Source organism: Cucumis sativus, chromosome 3 (genome assembly GCF_000004075.3).
Source record: "Cucumis sativus cultivar 9930 chromosome 3, Cucumber_9930_V3, whole genome shotgun sequence".
NCBI lineage: Eukaryota > Viridiplantae > Streptophyta > Magnoliopsida > Cucurbitales > Cucurbitaceae > Cucumis > Cucumis sativus.
Window position 1 is genome coordinate 30,515,903 of NC_026657.2, and position 23,309 is coordinate 30,539,211.

General features: G+C 31.4%; 3 protein-coding genes, 1 long non-coding RNA gene and 1 pseudogene across 5 annotated transcripts; all 5 read left to right on the plus strand.

Annotated features, from left to right (window-relative positions):
• Window positions 1-1,504: 1,504 nt before the first annotated feature.
• Window positions 1,505-4,308, plus strand: LOC101202901 (PAN domain-containing protein At5g03700). The gene is made up of 2 exons (XM_011653691.2): window positions 1,505-2,585; window positions 3,382-4,308. Exons 1-2 carry the CDS (start codon window positions 1,751-1,753, stop codon window positions 4,035-4,037), a joined length of 1,491 nt encoding a protein of 496 aa, XP_011651993.1. The 5' UTR covers window positions 1,505-1,750; the 3' UTR covers window positions 4,038-4,308.
• A 256-nt stretch (window positions 4,309-4,564) lies between these two features.
• Window positions 4,565-6,946, plus strand: LOC116402563. 2 transcript variants are annotated; one of them, XR_004215004.1, is made up of 2 exons: window positions 4,565-5,128; window positions 6,151-6,946. It is a non-coding gene; the product is annotated as an uncharacterized LOC116402563 (long non-coding RNA). The 2 variants fall into 2 exon arrangements; XR_004215003.1 differs by lacking the exon at window positions 4,565-5,128 and adding an exon at window positions 5,135-5,788.
• Window positions 5,836-5,995, plus strand: LOC116403002 (annotated as a pseudogene).
• A 3,306-nt stretch (window positions 6,947-10,252) lies between the features above and the next one.
• Window positions 10,253-11,845, plus strand: LOC101203134. Its single transcript, XM_004137960.3, has 2 exons — window positions 10,253-11,441; window positions 11,611-11,845. Exons 1-2 carry the CDS (start codon window positions 10,319-10,321, stop codon window positions 11,706-11,708), a joined length of 1,221 nt encoding a protein of 406 aa, XP_004138008.2. The 5' UTR covers window positions 10,253-10,318; the 3' UTR covers window positions 11,709-11,845.
• Window positions 11,846-16,566: 4,721 nt separating this feature from the next.
• LOC101209429 (fructose-bisphosphate aldolase 6, cytosolic) lies at window positions 16,567-19,397 on the plus strand. The gene is made up of 3 exons (XM_004137825.3): window positions 16,567-16,746; window positions 17,943-18,170; window positions 18,305-19,397. Exons 1-3 carry the CDS (start codon window positions 16,719-16,721, stop codon window positions 19,123-19,125), a joined length of 1,077 nt encoding a protein of 358 aa, XP_004137873.1. The 5' UTR covers window positions 16,567-16,718; the 3' UTR covers window positions 19,126-19,397.
• Window positions 19,398-23,309: the final 3,912 nt, after the last annotated feature.

Consider the following 23,309-nt stretch of genomic DNA (forward strand, 5'->3'; position numbering starts at 1 on the left):
AGTGTAAATATAATTGTATATATGATATGACCCATTGAATTGAATTATAGTTGTTTAATTTATGGACCCAATAGTAAGATAATAAAAGAATGGGTAGGGTTGAAATTAGAATATTCCACAAAGTTGAAAAGACAGAAAATCTTGGGATGGTCTATGGGATCACGAGAGTCAATTAGTTCAACTTAACACCAACTCGTAAAGCACTTTTTTTCTTTTGGGTAGTTGATGAAAATTGAACAAGTTTGGCCTTTGACATTCAATTTAATTTTGGTTTGACTTATATACATATTATTTACTCCTTCTCCTCTCACAACCAACCCTTTCCCAACCATTTTTATCCAATAAAAACTTGTCATAAATTCAATACCTTCCTCGCAGTATGAACACTCCTATCATGCCTTCAACAAACAAACCTTTCAAAACATAACTACGTTACCCAAACCGCTTCTTCCTACATCTCTAAAGCCTATATTATGTTCTCTCTAAAGGTTTGTTGCTAACAAATACAACATATGCTTTTATCTCTTTTTGGTTATATCGCATATGCGAGAGTATTGACAATCATCCACTGAGACAAAACATTGTATATTATTCTTCTCTTAAATAGTTGTTTAGCTTCTCTCTATTCAACACGTTTTTTAGTTTTTCTATTGTAGATCATGTCATCAAGGTTTACTACATTTGTTTTCTCTATCATTTGGAATTAAGTTTGTGGTATGTAATGTACCACTTGATAAATTGCGTGACCCACCATGCTATTTTCACTTTGTGCTTAAAAATTATCGTGAATTTTTATGTTAGATGTGTTTTTCTTTTTGTCCTACACTTAAATATAAATTCGTGATCTTCAACTTTTCCATAGTTTATATGAGAATAGGTTGGGTAGGACATCTAAAAACCTAGAAGCAACTAACTAGACATAGATTAATTAATTATAACTAGTGTATGAACTCACAACACATGACTTTAGTCCATTATTTTTTAGTGAGAAGATGTGCATCACATTCTATCCTTATTGAACTATCTTCCTTTTCACTATTGATATTCCGATAGAGTAAGTTACCAACTCCATAAATTCATCTTAATTATTCAACTATAATAAAATAAATGACATACTCTTCAAGAAAAATAAAATGTTATAGGCAACTCCCAATTCTTGCCTCCATAATATTTGGAGATCCAAAATACTCTAATATTAATAATTACAAATGAGATATTTTTTAGTTACAAATCAGGTGGACATATAGGTAATAATTAAACTAAAACTCTTGTTAACATCCATTAATAAGAAGGTTAGGTTTATATTTATAGACCAAAATATATGAAATCTGTTTGATTGATCAAATCTATAAATGATTTCACTTTTTTCAAGTGGGTGTTCATCACAAAACAATATATACCGCTAAGCACAGTATACCTTCAACTTGACCTTGGTGCAACTTGGCTTTATATTTCCATTTCATTTCTACTACACTTCTCTAAAAAGTTTAATAACACTTTCATAAAGTGAACTCAAAGAAGAAGAAAAACACATTTTGGTAAAGTTTTAATAGATTTTGAAACTGTGAGTATTATAGTATTATAAATTTGCCCTTTTTGGTTAATGGTGATCGTGCTTAGAGATCATCAAGTGGGGTGGATTCTATATCTGTTCTCTTATAATGCTACTTCTTTATATTCGCTTTCAATGTCCAACTTTTGACTTTCTCACAACCTATATTCCAATTTTGTTCTCTGTTCCGCCCAAAATATGCCCGGATTCACTACCACCTCGGCGGCGACTCACTCACCTCTCCTTTTATTTCTTGTTTTCATCACTCTTTTCCACTTCCCCATTTGGGTATCCACAGCGGCCACTCATCAAGAACTCGTCTCCGGTTTCAGAGCCTCACCAGACACGGCGGTTCAATCTTTCCAGCCTCTCTTAAACGATCCAACCGGAAACTTCTCGCTGGGTTTCCTCCGAGTTCAGGGGACTCAGCTCGCCGTCGTTATTCTCCACGTGACATCGTCGGAAACAATCTGGACCGCTAATTCTTCAGTTTTCCCGGACTGGGCCGACCGAACTCTGCTCCGGTTCGATGGGGGTTTGGTACTTTCGGATACAGATGGGAGGGTATTTTGGTCAACTGACACAGCGGGAGACCGGGCCGTTTTGTTAAACTCGTCCAATCTGCAAATTCAGCTTCGCCGTGATCCGGCGGTGGTTCTGTGGCAGAGTTTCGACTTTCCGGCGGATACCCTCGTCGAGAATCAGAATTTCAGTTCTGAAATGGTGTTAATATCTTCAAATAGATTGTTTTCGGCTCGATTGGGGGCTGATTTTATTGGACTTTATGCGGAGTTTAATGAAGGGAAGAGTCAAATTTATTATAGACACAGAGCATTGCAAGCAAAAGCTCAGGTAATTCCCGGCGGTGGACCGGTTCATCTCCTGCTGAACACTGATGGGTATCTCGGTATGTATCAAAACAGCAGCGTTCCGGTGGATTTGCAAGCCTTCAATACTTTTCAGAAATCGGCGAATGGGTTCCTCCGGCTCCGTCTGGATTCCGACGGCAACCTCAGAGGTTTTTACTGGGAAGGTTCGTCAAAATCCATTTCAAAAATTTTTCTTCCCGTTAGTAGGCGCAATATAAAAATCACGTTAAATTATACAATATTTGTTTTTAATTGGTTTTCAGTTTCCAAATGATATTTAAAAATTAACATTCATGGTTTAAATTTGTCACGAAGAATTAGAGAGTTGAGTTTAATCATACAATTTTCAAGCCAAATTATGCTTGTTGAACTAAAGGAATTAGATAGGTTCATAGAACATTTTGCATGGTTTAAATTTACATTATTCAGTTACTTTACAGAACTAATAAGTACTCAATAAGTCCATAGTTTCTAATAAAATTTTGTGTTCAGTAAGGGTTTAATTTTTTTTTAAAATTATATTATGATAGGTTCCTTTTCAATGTAAAATTTTAAAAATTCATAATGCTTTTAAGTTTTAAATACATAATTGAAAGAAACTAATATTGAAGTTTTATCCTAGTTTTACAATTAATCTATGTAATTGATGAAAATTTTGAAATACTAAAAATGATAGATAATTTAAACTTTTATAGAGTAAAAGATCAAGTTAATCGCAACTAAATTCACCTAAAATATATATTATCGATTGAAGGATAAGTGTTGGAATATAGTTAGATTATTCCAAACTAAAAAGAGAGCATGAGAATTTACTTCGAGCGTTTTCACCATTTATGAAATTAATTTTTAAGTAATGAAAAAAGCCAAGGAACCAACATAGATTCAAAAGCTTATAGAATTAAATTATATTTTGTATTATCGAACCATTAAATTTATCAACCATATTTTATCTTTCAACAGGTTCCGAATGGGTTCTAGTTTTCGAAGCAATATCCGAACAGTGTGAGCTACCGAGTCCCTGCGGTTCATACGGTTTATGCGAACCCGGTTCTGGTTGCTCATGTCTAGACAACCGGACGATTTACACCTCCGGCCAATGTCTCCCATCGGATTCCGGCGACTTCTGCGGAGTCGGGGTAGCAAAAAGCGAGTTTTGGGTTCTGAGAAGGAGCGGAGTAGAATTACCGTTCAAAGAACTAATGAGTTATCGAACCGGGTTCACCATGGACCAATGCGAGAGCGTTTGTGAAACCAATTGCTCTTGCTGGGGCTCGCTCTACTACAACGCGACCGGGTTCTGCTATCTGGTCGACTACCCGGTCCGAACAGTTGTAGCGGAAGCCGACGGGACGAAAACCGGCTACTTCAAAGTCCGAAAAGCTCAGGCTAGGTCGAAATCGAAAGTGGGTCTTGAGATTGGGCTGGGAATCCTGGGCGGAATCTTTGGAATCGTGGTGGCGATTCTGGGGTTCGCGAGTTACCGGCAATGGAAGAGGAGGAGGGGGATTGGGCGGTTTTTCGAAGACGATGACGGGTCGGTATCACCCGGGCCGTATAAGGATCTTGGATCCGCGAGTTTTAAATCAATAGAGATGGGTAGTGGGTTTAGTCGGTGACGTAACGAGTGACGTCTTTTGGGGTTTAGGGAATAGGAAATGATAATCTGACCGACAGTGATGTAGACGCCAACCAGTTTGCATACCTTGTGGTGGGTCCGGGTTTTTTTTCAAAATTTATATATATAATTTTTGTCTTTATCCCAATAGAATGGTTATCCACCTATGTTCTAGAACCAGAGCTGACTTCAAATATACAATTTAATTCTAAATTTGATTGCTAAAGTAAATTATATATATTGCTAAAGTGAGCAAGTTTTCATCCTCAAAACATGTATATTTTGTCCATAAATAGTTGTCTCTAGTCTTTTAGTTCTTTTCTTCAATTACTTTCTTTTGTTTCTTTCACTTTCTGTATAATGTCATGACATTAACTTTTATTAATTAATCATGACACAATCACACTTTTACCTTGTCCATCTATCATCATACATTTGTTTGATACTTTCAATTATGTTTAGTTTTTTCATAGTATATTTATTTTTCTAGTTCATTGGACATGCATGCATTTATATTTTTTTATTTTTTAACATTATGTGTTCCATATAAAGTAACTTTTGAAACCAACGTTTTTATGCATATTTTGAAACTTTAAAATGCAGATTCATATTATTAAAAAAAAAATGTTTCAAATTAATTAATAAAAAGTTGATAAATTAAAGTTCGTGTAGCGCGGGCCGCGTTGATCCAATATTTTAGGCCATTTATGAATTGGGCTGGTTCGGACCAAGCCCAGTCCATTTTCTTCTTCCTCTCTCTCCTCCGTTCACTCCGGTGACCGCCGCAAGGACAATCTCGTTGAAAGTATGGCCGCGTGTTGCGTATCTTCGTTCTAGTTTCGCTCCTCATCATCCATCAATCTCTCTCAGTCTCAGCCGTTAGTAGCCATCACACTGGGGAGCTATACTCTGTTTGATTTCGCCATCGATACTTTTCGGTTTTTCCCTTTAAATACTGCAACATTTCAAGTCTTAATTGCGGAGATATGATCTCATTTTACTGCATGTAACACTATTTAAAACCACAACCCTAATATGAACCCCCCCCATATTTTGAATCTGTTCCAAAGAAATAATCAATCTCTATGTGAGGTATGATGTCTCCTTGTAGACGAATGTTGTGTCTCTGGTTGAAATTTTGTGAAGTCGATCGTTTCTCTTTATTTGTTTCCTGTGTGGAGCATGCTTGTGTCTTTTCTTCTTAATTCTCATACTCATGCTGGTCAAAACTTAGTTGTACAAATTTTGGTAATTGTTTTTTATCTTATACATGTACTAAGTTTTTTCAAAACTACAAAATAGGGGTAAGAAAGAATCAAGAAACAAAACCAAGAATAGTTGCTTAAATTTCTGGGTTGCTCCAAAAAATGTCGTTTATCCGACCCAATCCAACCAGTTACCACTCCTACCAAATCCAACTTATTTGGAACGGAATTATTTTTCCAAAAAACAAAGATATTTCTTTATTTCCCCTACTCGGATTTCAAACAGGGGTCAATCTGCGTTTGAAGTTATAATCTAAGTATGCGGAATTTTTCTAAATAAATAGAGAGTTTTCTCTGTTTCAGTCGATCTCTTGAATGTACGAGTACATGTTGCCGTTCAATTGATTTTCTCTTTCCCGTGCCTTTTGTTGCAGAAAATTTAGGCTTGTATTATTTCAAAAGAGGAATAAGGTTAGAGAAGTCTTGGTTCTGTTCGTCCACTATATATTCAGGTCATGGTATTCAGTTTGTTCGGAATGATGCGAGGGTAAGGGCATAAATTTGTTCTCTTATTGTGAAGTTTATTGACGTTCAACACCTTTCTCGGCCTTTGGCTAAGATCTAATGTAGTATCTAAAGGTTCCAAACTTTCATGTTTTGTGTGTCGTGCTCTACTTCTTGCTTGCATGTAATTTGCTTGTGGTATGTCTCGCCAATTTTATTTAATAACAACAGATTGACGAGACAACACCATCCTGTTCTATCTTGGCCTGTTTGTAATTTGTTGTTTCCTATGCTTACTAGACTGTAGAAGTAGATGTTTTTTTTTCGTTGGGGTCTTAAATTAGTGTTGATGGGGAGAACCACATGATCCTATTTCCAAATATGATTTTTTCTGCACATTTTTAGATTTTGTCGATCAAAATGGCACAAGAACTTTAAGATGAAGAGAAATCCCCGTAAAGTAAAATGGACCAAGGCATATATAGGAGGTTGCATGGAAAAGGATGTGACATGGGTAAACATGAAAGTTTATAATCCAGGACTCAACTTTTGAGTTCGAGAGGAAGCGCAATAGACCAGAGAGATATGACAGGAATTTCGCCGAAGAGCCACTGAAGGCTATAAAGAAGATTGATAAAGACACAGCGGATGCGTGGAAAGAAAGCAAAGGGGCTAGAAGAGGATCAGAAGGAGGATCATTCCCTCACCCTTCCAAAGATCAAAGTCAAGGGGGTACCAATCAGAAGCAGAGCAAAATCAGCCCAATGGAAGAATGAGTTTGTTACTTCTCTTATCTCACTATTTCAAATGTCCACATCGTAATTACTTTCATCACATATCTTCAACTACCACATTTCTTGCACAGCAGTAGATTGCCATTGTCTGTCCTTACACACGCATGGTTCTTCTATAGAAGTTCATTCTGAAAACGCTTATACATCTTTTAGCCGGCTGCACTTTTGTTTGTGTTTTTTATTTTGTTTAAATGGATAGGATGGGTTGGGACTTGAAATTTCAAGTTGTAGTAATTACTCTAAATAAGCTTTTCTACTAGTTAGGTGTATGTCCCTTGAAAATTGTTGAGGTGCATGGACGAATATGCCTCTAAAAAGTGTGGCACTAAAATTAATAACCTTCACACAATCCAGTTATGTCTATCTAAGTTTGAATATTGCATTTTAAAATTACATTGACTTTTGCATTTCCATAGGCCAACCTCTTTTTTTTCTCTCCTTTTTTTCTTTTAGATAATGTCAACTATTTGAATCAGTTGTTTTTATTATTCCTTTGAAGAAAATAAAGTCGGTTTTTATATATTTGTATATAAAAAGGAAAGTGTAATGTAAGGCCTCTTTTGTTCCATAGGTCACACTCGTTTTTTTTATGAAAGTTGTTTTGTTATATATCTGAAAACATAACTTTGAAAGGAAGGGTTTACCAAAAAAAACAAAGTTATATTTTAAGTTATCATAACAACAAATTCAAAAGGTTGGATTTCAATTTAAACGATTCTTTAAATTGCGTTTGATAATGTATCTATTAACTATTGAATGTTGGATTGACTATATATTATGTTAATTAATTAATAGCAATGTCTTATGTTGTTGTTTTTTTTTTTACATATTATATATTTTAATATTAATTGAGTTTATAACATGACATAACATGAAAAAAAATCAAATGGTGTATACTAAGCATATATTTGTTCTTTTTATCTTTGATAGAAACAATATCTGGTATCAAAATTTCAATTATTAGTGTAAGCAATGAATAGATTACTTGCTCTCAAGGAAAGCGATGAGATTATAAAGCACAGGAGAGTTTGTTTAATAGTCAGATATAAAGAAGTTGATGTTGTTAGATAATTTAAATTCCCCAACAGCCATCATTATCATATTCATTTCAATCTTCAATACTTCAACTAAGAAAGCTGCTTCCCTTCTCATTGGATCATTTTGAATGAAGATAGGGACTTCAAATTTACAATTGGATAATAGGAAATTTTGCTTTTAAAGCCATGGATGGGTTAAAAGAGGGTTGGGTGGTTGTCTATTTAATGTATATATGTAACTCTTGTTTGATTTGCTTTTTTAACTGTCCACCAATTTGTTACCAATTCTGGAAGTGAAAATGATTTTTATACTTTTTGTATTTATAACTTGTGGAAGTTTATGATGGTATGTTTCATAGAATTAGGAAATATTTAAGTCAGAATAATTAAAAATTGAGTACTGAGAGTACACACAACATAACCATTAATCATACAAAACTAACACTTTTTTTAATAGCACAAAACGAAGACTTGGGTCAACAAAGTTTGGAATATTGGAGTTTATTTAGTTTTAATTTTGATCCATGTATTTTTACTAAATATTAAACTTTAACATAAAAAAAATACTTAATTTAATCGAAGATATATCTAATCTCCCACTTGGCAGTATAATTGAACAACTAAAAAATACATCAACTAAAATGGTATTTTAAATTACATATTTGCAATTGTAATATTATATAATAAAAAGTATATCAATATATCGTTTTAGTAAATTTCAATTAATTTGGTTCAATTCTACCCAAATAGTTTTTTTATATATAAAAAAAAACTAAAATGTATAGTGTTAATGTTATATTCATATAAGTGATCTATTGTTGATTAACTTTTTGAAATTAAATATAAAAATAGTAACGAAGATGTGGGCATGGAAACATTTAAAACCATTCTCTAATCTTTCGTATACTTAAATCTAATTTAACCTAAAAGTAAATATTCGAATTTATTGATGAAAAGAAAAAACTGAAAATTCGGCGTTTCCTTTTCTGTTTGCACTAAAACGGAAAATAATAAATAAACAAAAAAAGCTAAATATGATTTTAATATTTTGTAGTGTAAACTGTAACTCACACGTTTGGAAGAATATAATAATAATCGTCTACTGTTGCGGTTTACATAAAAACTTAGGAGCCGTTATTAATTCCATGGCCCCATACATCACTCTCAGCCATTCATTCCCATCATTCCATAAATTTCCCCCCACGTGGCACCACGTTGTTCTTCCTCTAATTCCTTTTCCCATTTCTTTATTTCCATTTGGATATTAATTATAAAATAAATTGAATCTAATTTAGTAAACGATATATATATTTAATTAATATTATTGTTATTCTCGTAGCTAATATTTTAAAACTACTTTGCAACATCTTTGAAAAAAAAAAAAAAGTAAGAGAAGAAAAAGTAAAACTCTTTAATTAATTTAATAAATTGAGTTTTTTATAAGTAATTTATTAATTGCAGTAAAACGTGTTAGAATAAACCTGTGTCCTAATATATTTTATTAGTTATGTTACAATTATATTGTATTTTATTTCATAAATTTGTGTACAATTATTATGTTGGTTGCTCGAAAAATCTTGATATAACATAGACAAGTTTAGAAGAAAAGAATTGAAAATCATACAAAATTGGTATATGTATATAAGTATTTGAAAAATTGAAAATAGGAAAGTATAAATTAAGTTTTATTTCAAATATAATTAATGAAGTTGTTGTTGTTGTTCATTTTATTTTATGAAATTTCATAGTTGGTCATGATCAGATGGAAAAAGAACAAATATATTGTCAAACTTTTTTTATTTTTAGTTTTTATAGTTTTTGTTGGATAAACATAAAGCTGCAACCATTTTTAGACGTAAAATGAAGAAAAACACAAAACTTTGGTCTTATCCACATTATATTTCTCATATTGATAAGTACAGACAAAATAAAGGTGAGATTTTCATACACATATTCCAATATTAATTATTTCTAATTCTTTAAGCTCAGAGAATCATACTTCTTTATTTATTTTCTTTAACACAATAACACGCCTTTCATTCTCTCACCTCCTTTTCTTTTCCTTAAAAAACCATCATTTTTTTTTTATAAATAATTCAACCATTTTTATCAATCTTCTTTTTACTATCAAATACCAATGCATTTTAGAGATTTGGAACCAAACAATTTCATTTTCAATTTTTCTTTCTTTTACGTTTATATATCAATTTCACCCAAAAAGTGGGTGACAAATTAAACAGAAACTTGAAAATATTGACTTTTTTTTTTTAACCGAATCTTTTAATCTATTTAATCTAATGTTATTTGTTTTACTCTTGATTAGGTATATGAAAAATATTTACAAAGTGTTGACAAAGTATACATATATATATAGATATGTTCAAAATAGCATCTAATACTTATTCTAAGAAAGACTAAATATTGTGACTATATTTAATAATTTATGAGAAAAAGTCTTACTTTCGTAACCATGAAAATTTAAACGATGGAAGTTCAATGTATTCTTACTAAGTTATGTTAATATTGATTTAATACAAAATACTATTATTGTGAATTTACGAATTTGTTAAAATTTAAATTTTGAGTACACAACAAATATAATTAAACAGTAATTAGATCAAGAATAGAAAGATATGTTCTAAAAGTATAAGAATTAAGGAAAAGTTAGAAATAAAAAATTAAAATAAACTAAAGTGGAAGGCATAGGTTAAATTAGAAATTTAGTTCCAATATTAAATATAGATGAAAAAAGAAAAGCAATCACAGATGAACCAACACAAAGCCATAAGAACCTCAACAAAAACCCCTCGCTTTTGTCAACTTCACTTTTCTCTTCCCCCATTTTTTTTATTTTCTTCTTTCTCACCCAAACTTACAATTATTCTTCCACTTTTACACCCTAAAAACACACACCTTCCAATTTTCATCTCTGTTTTTCCACAATTTCCCCTGTTTCCTTTCTTCTGCTTCTTCGTCTTCTTCGTCTTCTTCCTAATGAGGAGAAGCATTGCTACTTGTTACAGTGAACATGCCGTTAAAGTCTCCGATTCTTATTGCTCTGGCCCTTCTCCTAATCCCCATGTCTTCTCCAAATTCCCTTCTTCTAATTCCCCTCTCTCTGTTTCTTCCATTTACAGAGCAAAGCTTTCCGCTTCAAATGATCTTCTTATTCTTCTCCATTGGACTGCTAAAGATTTGGGTCAATCCTTTAAAATCAAGATCAATTCAATTTCCCTTCCCATTCTCACTACCAAGGGTCTCAAATCGTTCAAATTCGATCACAATTCCGAGATTTCGGTCTTTTGGGATATCTCCGATGCCCGATTCGATCCTGGGCCAGACCCGAGTTCTGGGTTTTACATAGCCGTCACGGTGGATTCCGAAATTGCGTTGCTGATGGGTGATGAGAGGGATAAATTGGTGAAACTGGGAGTTCTGAAAGAGAATACGGATACCCAATTGTTGAAATTCTCCCTGGTTTCTAGGAAGGAGGATTTTTGTGGTGACGATTCTGTTTTCTTGACGAAGGCTAGATTCTCGGACGAGGGTGGGGTTCATGAGATTGTGGTAAAGTGCGGGGGCGGAGGAGAGGAAATGAGGAACCAGAGATTGGCGGTGTTTATTGATAAGAAACAGGTATTTGAAGTGAAGAGGTTGAAGTGGAATTTTCGAGGGAATCAAACGATATTTTTAGATGGGTCGGTGGTTGATATGATGTGGGATGTATACGATTGGCTATTCCGACCGGAGTCTGCGGCGGGGGCGGCGTTCATGTTCAGGAAGAGAAGTGGATTGGACAGTCGGCTGTGGCTGGAGGAGAAGACGAAACAAGAAAAGCCTGGCTTCTCTTTGTTGATTCGAGCTTGTAAGAATAATCTCCTCCCTCCTTCATAATTTGGTTTTTCATATCGTTTTTCTATTTTATTATCTCTTTTTCTTTTTGTGATTTTTAGTTTGGATTATTTGATTCTCCCTTTGTAGTTACTTGGAAGAAAAATGATTCTATAGGAACTTTCTTTTTTCTTCACTTACAGGGAAATTTGTTCAATGTTCTTTTCTTTCAACATGGGATGTTTGGGGTTTTTCACCTATTGTAACTTGTATATATTCTAATCATGAACAAAATATGTAAATTTGAAGGCACATGTATGAGTTTAATTGTCTCTCTTTTGTATTTTTCTTTTTCTATTTGAGTTATGATCATGTTATTTGTGTTGAATTAAGTAAACTATTGTAGTTCTCTCAATGTATTGACATCTCCTTATAATAGTTGAAATTCAAAATTATTATAACTCATACTTAAAATCGAAAACCTTCATTACTCATATATATTTGTAATCGTGCTATTTTTTCATAGGTAATTCATACTCTTACCCCAAGTAAGGCCTATTATAATCTATAATAACCAACTTAGTGCGTACTCTAGATAATTAAAAAATATTAGGTTGTGATTTTGAAAGAAATTTAAATGACGGAGATGGGATCTCTACAAGGGGACAAGAATGTGATTGTGAAGTCGAGGTCATTCTCTTGTAAATCCAATTAGATTTTGATTACATTTAGAGGGAACAAGAATGTGATTGTGAAGTCAAGGTCTAAATCCAATTAGATTTTGATTACATTTGGGTAAGGATGAAAAATATAAATTGTAGAAAAAAGTTAAGAAAGGGGTTAGTAATTTTTGGGTTTATATGCAACGTTAAAAACTTAAGAAAAAGTATATGAGGTACGAATTTAAAATCTAAAATTGCTATGATTGACTATAGAAAGCAAATGTCGAAAGCAAATGCATTTAGATGTTTGTCAACTTGGCCATAATTTAGTTGATTAAAGTATAAATGCACAGTAACTACATCCACACACAATTCCAATAAAAATAAATAAATTAAGATTTTAAAGTTATTTATTCTTTTAGGAAAACTATTGATATTAAGATAAATTATGATACTAATAACTCATGCAAATAATTTATTTTGTTCAAGTGTTGCTCTGAAAACTCTATTAAATTCCTTTGGAAACATTTTTTTTCCACTAAATTTCCATACATAACAATTAAGAAAGAAAACACCGATTTAAAATGGGCATAAATGCATTAAACAATCGTATTTAATTTTGATTATTAAGCAAATCAAATAAAACAAAGTGAATAAACTTGTACCAAATTTCAAACTTTAACCTAAAAAATAGTTTTTAAAAGTTAGATGAAAGTGAGATGACATATATTATATAATTATTATATAATATGGACTGTTATAAGTAAAACTAAGAATTAAAATTTTAATAATTAGCTAAAATAGTCTAAGACCAGGTTTCCAAACTGGGCTAGTTGATTTGATAATATTTGGGCTTGAGGCCCATTTCCTGACTCCCAAAAGGTTTCGTGCAAGCCCATACTTAAAAGCTTGGATTTGATGCCCAAATCACGTCCTTTTTATTCTTATTTTCAAATTACCAAAAAAATAAAAACTATATTTATATACCACAATCGTTAATAATTCGAATGGGCTATTTTTACAAATATTTTGATCCATTTTAATAAATTTGAAAACAGTCTATTTAGTTATTAATTTTAAACTATATTTCAAGTTAATTATTATTCATCTTATTACTTTATAAACACTATTTTCAAGATATATTTTTTCTCCAATCATTTAACCAAAAGATAAAATTGGAAAATATGGTACATATATTATTATTAATAAATTGAATGCAACCGCTTCAATGAGATGTAATTGATAGAATTAAATTTTGATATATTAATGAATATTATGAATACAATATTTAATATTTACATTGATGATTTCTCTTAAATACAAGTTAAAAGTTTTAAATTTCTTGATCTTCGGTCCTTATAATGTTGTAGTTGCAAGTCTATTTAACACCAAGTCTTATGTAATTCAATGAAAGTTTGATCTTTCGAGTATTTAATTTTTCAGAGGATGATGATCTCGAAGTTGATAATAATTTGCATGTATTGAGAGCTTCAGTATTCAATTATTCATAGTTGAGAGCTTCAATTATTCATTCAACAAAAGACCCCTCAAATGAGTGACAAATGTACTTTAAGTGGACTTGGACCAATTTATTTGATGGGCTTAGGCTTGGGTCTCATTTACCTTATTGAACTTGGCTTAGACCCATCTGTTTGTTGGGCTTGGATCTATCTGCTTGTTGAGTTTGAATCGGATTGAATTGAGTAGACTTAATTATCAAAACCCAATAAGTTAACACAATATTTTAGGTAATGATGTGGCAAAATTTAATTGATTGAAAATTTTCCCTAACAACAATTTTGATAAAGTTCAAATTTAAATTTGGCTAGAACATATAAATAGCTTTTACATTATAAATATTCATGATGTTTTCGGATATAATTTAAAAAAAAATGGTATTAAAACAAACAATACTAAAATTAAAGAAAGTATATTTAAAAAATTATCTTCAATTTTATCGTCTATCTTGAAATTATATTATTAATTATGATATAAAAACATGAATATTACGTTAATTTTTTCTCTAGAATTTTGAGTAGTTGCTTTCAAGAACGTCCATCGATAATATATAAAAGCATATGGTTCTCTCGACCACTTCGAACATAATATATATATATAGAATATATTAATTAAACATCTCACACAATGGAATATGATGCAGAAAGGCAAGTTGACACATGACATACAAATATGCCTAATTAGTAAAATAGTATAGTTGGTTGGGGAAATGAGGTATAAATCCTTTTCAGTGGAAGAGAAAGGCATCATGTGTCACAATGGCACCATCCTCAACCATGCTTCAAAGTGACAAATATTTTTATTAATGTAAAGTGATGAACATGACAAATATTTTCATTAATATAAATGGGTCAAGAGGATACAACCAATTAAATTAACTCAAATTAACCTATTCATATATATATTTTTTTTCTTTGAAGTTACAAAGTTTCGTCAATCATTTTCATAATTAATTATTGTATTAAAACATCACATATATGTGGTTAAGCAAACATACATGACTTAAATTAAGTCAAAGTTTGATTTATTTATCAAGAATATGATAATTTTTTTGAATAGAAATTAGTGTATTTTAATATATTTTACATGAGAAAATTCAACTCACCTAGAAATAATAAATTTTCAATATTACATCATTGTTTCGTTATTTTAATTTTGAACATCTTATTGACTTAATTAGAGTATGAAAAAAGTGAACTACAAATTTGTTTACTCTTCTTCTCAATTATTTAAAGGGAAAAAATACATTTTTTTCTATTATTTAAAGAAAAAATTAATTCAATCTGTACTTTCAATAAATTTAAAAATAGTTCACATTACTACTAGTCTGTGGTTAAAATTTCTTTGTAAGTTCTTAAAAATATATTCATAATTTCCTTTACTTGGATGGAATATGTTGCTATGATTCGTATTCAAATCGAACAAGATATATTTAATAATATATTAACAAAAATAAAATATAAATATAAATACAAAGAATAAAATGATTTACTAAAAAAACGTGGAAGTGAGGATCCAACCACAGTCGTTGTTTTCATTATTATTGAGTTAAGATCAATGTAATATTTTAAACTGTGATACATACTAGCATATTTTTTCAAATACTATAACATAAATCTTTTTATTAGAGTCAACTAAAAATTTAATACTTGAGAATTTGAATGAATGTGTGTATATTTATATAAATATTAGTCTGCAGCCAACAATTTTGAAATTGAAATGGTTTGGATTGTGAAGTCACAAATTAATTAGCAACCTTATGAATATTTTGTATATCTCCATCTCTAATAAATTGGTGGAGGACAAATTTGGGTAGGGAAATGGATGGATTCATACGTTGCCAAACTCTAATTTAGTCATCAAACTATTTCACCTAACCTACGATGTCAATGTGGTAGCTTGATTGCCATCCGATTCTTTCATTTACTCATCTACAATCCTCTTTCTTAGAGTTATATATAGAACCAATACAAATAAGATACTTTGTATAACACATAGAATATGGATCAATATGTTATGGTATTTGAACACGCGGACCGTGGTACCCTGAATTTGTGAGCTACCAAAAAAGTGATGGTAAAAACCAAAAGCAAAACAAGCAAAAGCCCCTGGATCTATTAAACCAAGTGTGGCCCCTTGACTTGGGTTTCTACCCCCACAGTTTTTTTCTTTCCTTTTTGTACCCCAAACTTTGACCTTTCATTGCTCATAGATTTCAACCTTTTTTCTGGAAATCTCCACATTCTTCTTTATTCCCATTTTAACCTTCTATTTAACATGGGCCCATTTCACAAACAAATTTAATGACTTCTCTTTCCAAAATCTCCATACCGTCCTTTGTAGAATATTAATGCTACAATCTTTTTTTTTTTTTACATGACTTTAACATCTATCTTTTATTTGAATATATTATATGTTTGAACACTCTTACCTTCAAATATATTGATGGATTCAAAAGAAAAAGAAGTATCATGTCGTTTTAACCACTCATACATTAAATAAATAAATTATCTTTTATTAATTTATTTATTTTCAGTTGATAATTTTTTATTAACACTTTATTTGAGTTCTTGTAGAATTTATGCTCATCTTTATAATGATTTAAATTTTACACTTTATTCCTCGTAAAAGGAAAAACACAGCTATGCACTCTAAAATGTTGATATATGATTAAGTATTTTATTTTCCAAACAATTTTGTGTTCTATAGTTAACCTAGGTTGATTTTATCTAGTTTAAAAGTTTATGAGTTTAAACTTTGACCTCATAATGGATTTTATGAGTTTTAAGATTTATTTGACCAAGTTTGCAATCAATATAAACGATAGTAATAATAAAAGTAAATAGAAAGATTGTAAATTATGGTATATGGAATGAGAATTGTAAATGTTTGATGCAGTGGGAATATTCTTAGGATCTTGAAGACAAGAGGGGTAAAATAGTAAAATCGTTATTTTCTTGCGGAAAAAGAAAAACGCCAAAACAAGTGGCGATGATTACTCTCTTTGTTTTTGTATCTGCCAAACCGCTTGATATAAACGCAGACCTCCTAAAACCCTTTCAATTCACTGCTCTCTCTGCTTCCAATTTCTTCAATCTTCTTCAACTTTCAATCCTCGTTTCCATTCCAATATGTCTTCCTTCAAGAGCAAGTACCAGGGTATTTCTTCCTTTTCTCTCTTTCTTCCAATTTCCCCATCTTCCGATCAGTGTTTTGTTTTCGCCCTCTCGTTCCATCTTTTAGTATTTACGTTTGATGGCCTTTTTTTTTTTTTTTTTGGTTGATCTGTGTCTCTTGGTTTAATTTCTCGAATCTGGGTGTTTCTTGCTTCTGTTTCCAGTAATCCGGTTGTGATGCTCTGTTTGATCATTACTCTGTTTACCTTTATTTATTTGCTCATTCATTTTCATTTGATTGCATCTGTCTATACTCTATTTTGTTATTTTACTTAGATCTACCAAATACATGTAGTAACTCATATATACTCCTTTATCGTCAGTATTTCTACTCTTTTGAGGTGTGCTCACATTACGTTTTAAGTTACAGACGTACTGCTTTCGCCATATGGTTGGAATCAAACTTTCCAGTGACAGTATTGCAGGAAAAGATCGCTAGTTTGGATTACTGAATAGCCCGATTAACGATCATGCTTTTAACTTTATGTGTTAACAAGATCTTTACTTGATTTTGTATAAGCGTGGAGGCCTGGGTTGTCGGGACAGGAATTTTGGGATTGAATCTTTGGTTTAAAGGGAATTTATTGTTCTGTGTAATGAAGAATAAAAATCATCTTATGTACGGTGGGCCAAGTAGAGGTCAATAATGTAGCCGTTTTTCTGGTTTCTTTCTGTTCAAATTTTTCACTCTGTTCCATCAATGGATGCCTTCTACCTGGTGAAAAAGGTACCTAAATTAAGAACTTTGAAGGAGAAAAATCTTAAAGGTGTGTCAACTAAAGTATGTAGTTCTGTGAAAGGTTTTGAATGTATTTACCATTTATAGGTATTGTAGATCTATAATGCTTCACTGTCATATATGTTCAAATTTTCCACTCTGATCTATCAAGTGGATCATGTCATCGTTTTCTTGTACATGGGGATTTGTCTAATTTTGCTTTGAATGACCAAGCATGTGTTTTGGTGTATTCATGTTAAATCTAATCTAGCCCTAGGGGTGACTCTAGTGAATCACATAAATCTCAATCTTCCCTGTTTTAAGTTTTTATGTTCTCGTACGTTCTTGATTTCTTAAGAGAACAGTTGAGTTATTTATCTTGATTGATTCACAGAATCATTAATTTTGAGCAAACTTTTTTAGTATTTGTGATTTATGTCTTCTACGTACGTTCTGTGCAGATGAGCTCATAGCCAATGCTACCTACATTGGCACTCCTGGGAAGGGTATCCTTGCTGCTGATGAATCAACTGGTACCATTGGTAAACGTCTAGCGAGTATCAATGTAGAGAATGTCGAGTCCAACCGACGTGCACTCCGGGAACTTCTCTTCCTCACTCCCGGTGCCCTTCAATATCTCAGTGGAGTTATCCTGTTTGAGGAGACTCTCTACCAGAAGACAGCTGCAGGTAAACTGAAAAATTAGTACCGAAGTTTGATTTTTTAGTGTGTCCTTATACAGGTCGGACAGTCTGGTTTTTGCCTTTTGGATACGTTGATTTGTGTATGATGTGTAGCTTTCTCTATCTGGTTGTTTGTGCAGGCAAGCCATTTGTTGATGTCTTGAAGGAAGGTGGTGTGTTGCCTGGCATCAAGGTTGACAAGGGTACTGTTGAACTTGCTGGTACTAATGGTGAAACAACCACACAAGGTCTTGATGGTCTTGCTCAGCGCTGCCAAAAGTACTATGAAGCCGGTGCTAGGTTCGCCAAATGGCGTGCAGTGCTCAAGATCGGTCCTACTGAGCCTTCACAATTGTCTATCAACGAGAATGCCTATGGATTAGCTCGGTATGCTGCTATCTGCCAGGAGAATGGTCTTGTTCCCATTGTTGAGCCTGAGATTCTGGTTGATGGACCTCACAGCATTGAGAAATGTGCTGAAGTGACAGAGCGTGTTCTTGCTGCGTGTTACAAGGCCCTGAACGATCATCACGTCCTTCTCGAAGGAACTCTGTTGAAGCCCAACATGGTTACCCCTGGATCTGAAGCTGCTAAGGTTGCCCCAGAGGTGATTGCTGAATACACGATTCGGGCTCTACAACGTACTGTCCCTGCTGCAGTTCCAGCCATCGTTTTCTTGTCAGGCGGGCAGAGTGAGGAGGAAGCAACCCTCAACCTCAATGCCATGAACAAACTGAAGGGAAAGAAGCCATGGTCGTTATCTTTCTCGTTTGGACGTGCCCTTCAGCAGAGTACTCTCAAGGCATGGGCAGGAAAGGAGGAGAATGTTGAGAAGGCAAGGGCTGCTTTCCTCACAAGGTGCAAGGCGAACTCGGAGGCAACCCTCGGAACATACAAGGGTGATGCAGAGCTCAGTGAGGGTGCGGCAGAAAGTCTTCATGTAAAGGATTATAAGTACTGAAAAGGGTTTTATTTTGCTGTTTCTATTGTTATTCTGTTTTGTTTTAGTTTGTTTAATTAAGCATGAGGTAAAAGAGCATTCTGACATGTGTTGATGAGGCTCATCAGGGACAACAATAAGCCTTTTGAAGAAGCTTTTTTGTTTTGTTTTGTTTTGTTTTCTTTTCTTTTCTTTTTGTTGGGGTTGGTTGAGGGAGCTGTTCTGGTTTTTCTCTTTAAGGAAAAATAGGAATTTATCTATCTTTACATTCAATTTTACCCTTTTTATTTGTGTTATTTCCTGTTCTTTTTTCCAGAAAGATAAGAAAATAACTTAGTTTCGATTTAGACAACACATTTAATAAATTTGTGCCCAATATTATCAATTAACCTCAAATCAAATCTGACTATATACATATATGAGAAGAAATTTAAGATAATATTTGATTTACTTGAACAAATATTTCAATTAAACTTTGCAGGATAATGTCATGGTCTTGGGGCAGATCCTATGTCCCAAGCCCAATGACGGTATGAAATCAATTATTTATTCCAAAATCCTTGTAAATAGAAAACAAGGATACTCAAAAGCGAACTCTTTATTATATTAAAGCATAATATCAAAAATCACAAATTCCAATCCGAAAAAACTCATGCGTTGGTCTCTTCTTCTCTACACATCATGTCATAACAATATTTCTTAAATGGTTGTTCAAACAAAATTCTAACCTTAGTAAAAGTACAAAATTTAATGTCCCATTTGGTAATTATTTTTTTGTTTAACTTCTATTTTAAAATTTTTGTTTATTAAAATCAAAAGTATATATATTTGGTAATCAAATTAAAAACAAGAGTTTTTTTTCTTTTCAATTTCAGTTTTACTTTCATAATTTTAAAAAACAAACTTTTTGCTTTAAAATTGAATTAGTTACCAAACACACCCAATTTTTAAAAACTAAAAAACAAAAACCAAAGACAGGAAATGAATTGGCTTACCAAGTATATGACCTAGACAATCTCAAATTTTAATTTGAAAAAATAAAAAAGTTGAGGGTGGAAATATTCCCATTTGAGTCAAATTCAAATACAAAAAAGTTGGAAAAGAAAAGAAACCCCGAGGGATTGTTAAATAATAAAAAAAATGAAACTATTGAATGGGTTGAATAGATATAGAAAAGAATTTAATGAATTTTGGCTATCTTTTATAAAAAAATAATTTAATATTTGATTATTAAATAAAATGGGAGTATATATCATTTCAAGTTTTCAAGTGTTAAACTAAAAAAAGAGAAAAAGAAAAAGAATAAAAAAGAGGGTGAAACAGTGAAAACAGGGAAGCCCATGGTTTTGTGAGAGTAAAAAAGTAAAAAAGAAAGAGAGAGAGAGGGAGAGGGAGAAAAGGAATTAATAAAGAGAGAGAATTATTAAATGAAGAAATGGAAGTGCAGATACTTAAAAGAAAGTGAGTGAGTGAGTTGAAGTTTGAATAAATGAATTGAATTGAATTGGCAGAGAAATTCCCTAAACAGGAAGAGGATGACACAGTTCCCAGATTTCCAATTTCTGAAAAACAAAACTGCTTTATTCCTCCCCTTATTATTCTACCATCATCTAATCTTTATTAATACCATTCTACCCCTCACTCTTCATATCATTATTTAATATATTCACTTTCTTTACAATCCCCCCTCCAACCACAATATATAACTCAATCCCTTAATACACACATATGTTTCAACTGCCTAACATCAATATACCCAACTGAGTTTATCATGAACTAAATCCAACTTCAACCAATCATCAAGTTGGCATTATTATTACTCCAACGGTAACTCCTTAACAGTAAGTTTAATTTAATTCTTTGGATCGTGCTAATTAATTTGAAAAGAAAAGAGAAAAACCCTAAATGATAGACAAAATGAGTAGAAGAAAAATAAAACTTGTGACAAGTGAGGTCACCTCTACTACTCTAGAATGAGTAATTTTATAAACGAGGCATGTACATAGTCCAGACAACGTTCTTGCTTGGAATTGGACATCCACAATATATTAATATATTCTCTCGACTTTTCGTGCTTTCACACATATTGTTGAACTCAATATACATACATATGCATGTATGTATGTGCACTTTTTCTCTTTGGTCCTAATTTATTTCTCTTCTATTTAATATTGCAAAACACTTGTGCATCCTTAGATAATAATATTACATTTTTCTTTTGAATTTTTTTATGAGAATTTTTCTAATTTTTTTTTTTACTCTTATCTAATATTAACCTTGAGCACTCTTTACCAAAATTTTGATAAGAAAAATAAATTTTAAAAAAGATACACACAAGTGAATGTGATGATGATATGGTTGTGTGAAAACAAGTACTATGAGATTAAAGTAAATAATAAAGTTAAAAATTATTTAGGTCAAAAGAGACATCTAGGGATTCGAAAGAGAATGATTTAAGTCAATAACTAATTAATTAATATATATTTACACATATATTTTAATGATATATATGTTGGAATTAATGGAAGAATTAAAAAAGGATGTTGGGAGTTAGTAATGGTTATATATAAACACACACACACATATATATATATATATATATATATATTATAAGAAGAAGACTCATTAGAACTGTTTTCTTCAAAGTGACACTCTATTGTCATATCTGCTACATCCATAAAAGGACACATCCAAAACCCAAGGATCCAACTTGTTAAAATATTCCCCTACTTGTTCATCTAATACATTTACGCCATTCCAATATAAATAACTCAAATATTAAAATATGTGTCATCATTTTCCTCTCTAACTATTTGTGAAACTTCTTTTATAGTTTTAACATAGGAAAGGTCGTAATTAATTATGATTTGTGTATATATAAAACTTAAATTTGAGATTGATTAAAATATATTTACAATATTAATTTTAGAAAAACGAGACTAAATTAATTACGCTCACATATTACATAATCTATACTCCATATTTCACAAATCTAACTAGGTCATTACAAATGTAACTTTATGAATCAAACATCACTCTACTCTACTGTATAAACTTTAAAATATACGAAAAAGAAAAAAAAACTAATAACATAGATATTAAAATAAATCATCAAACATTGTCAATAATACAAATATACATAAAAGGGTAAAAGAAAAAACAATTGTATTACATAGATCTGTGACAATTATATTTCAATACTCATTATTAAGTACTTATATATTTGTACATGCATGGGCATAGATATACAAATGTTATGCGGATTTAATTAGAAGGTTTTAAAAATTCAAGCCTATATTTTAAGTAATTAAGTGCAGAAATGAAAAATGTAAATTTAATAAACTAAAATCTAACTAATTATAACGTAATGAATTGTAAAATTGATAATTTTTAATTTGCTTTATATTCTTAGGGTAAATAATATATAATAGAAAAAGTCACTGGTAAGAAACAGTAATATTTTTGTCGTCTCAAAGGTAGAAAAATTGGCAATAAATTTAGAAAGCACATGCAATAGCAGCAAAATTTGACCATGCAGACATATATGATAATTATACAAGATGACCCTTTTTTATATATGTATAATTTGCATTTGAAATTACAATATATATATGAGCTAATCAACTATGTTTATGACGTCTAAGAGGTTTTGGGTTAAGAAATTTTTTAAAAGTTCAAATTTAATTTTATTACCGATATTTTTAGCTAATTCATTCTCATTTTTTATTGATATCAGAATATATAATTTTTAATTATATATATTTAGTAGTCACGAGTCAATTATATATAATTATATACATTAGATTTTTTGTTTATTATATATATTTTTTAGTGACAAATTGTTTAAGGTAAAAGGTGTGAAATTCACAGAAAATCAACTTTTCGACAATGCATTATTGAGTATCTACAAGACTATGATTAACATTAGTTGTATGAAATCGATCAAACAAAAAAGAAAAATGTTGATTAACAAAATCAATTCCTGCCTTTTAAAAGAAAAAAGTAGAAAAAATCATGTACTATAAAAGCAACTGATGACTTAAAATTAGCAAAACTAATCAGTATGATTTGAAACAAAAAAAGGTTGGAAACTATATGAAAAAGCTTCATATTTTAAGAAGAAATAGAAATTTATCAATCAATGATTCACAAATCAAGAAATGTATAGAACATATGGAAATTAGCTATAAATTCAAACAAAAAAG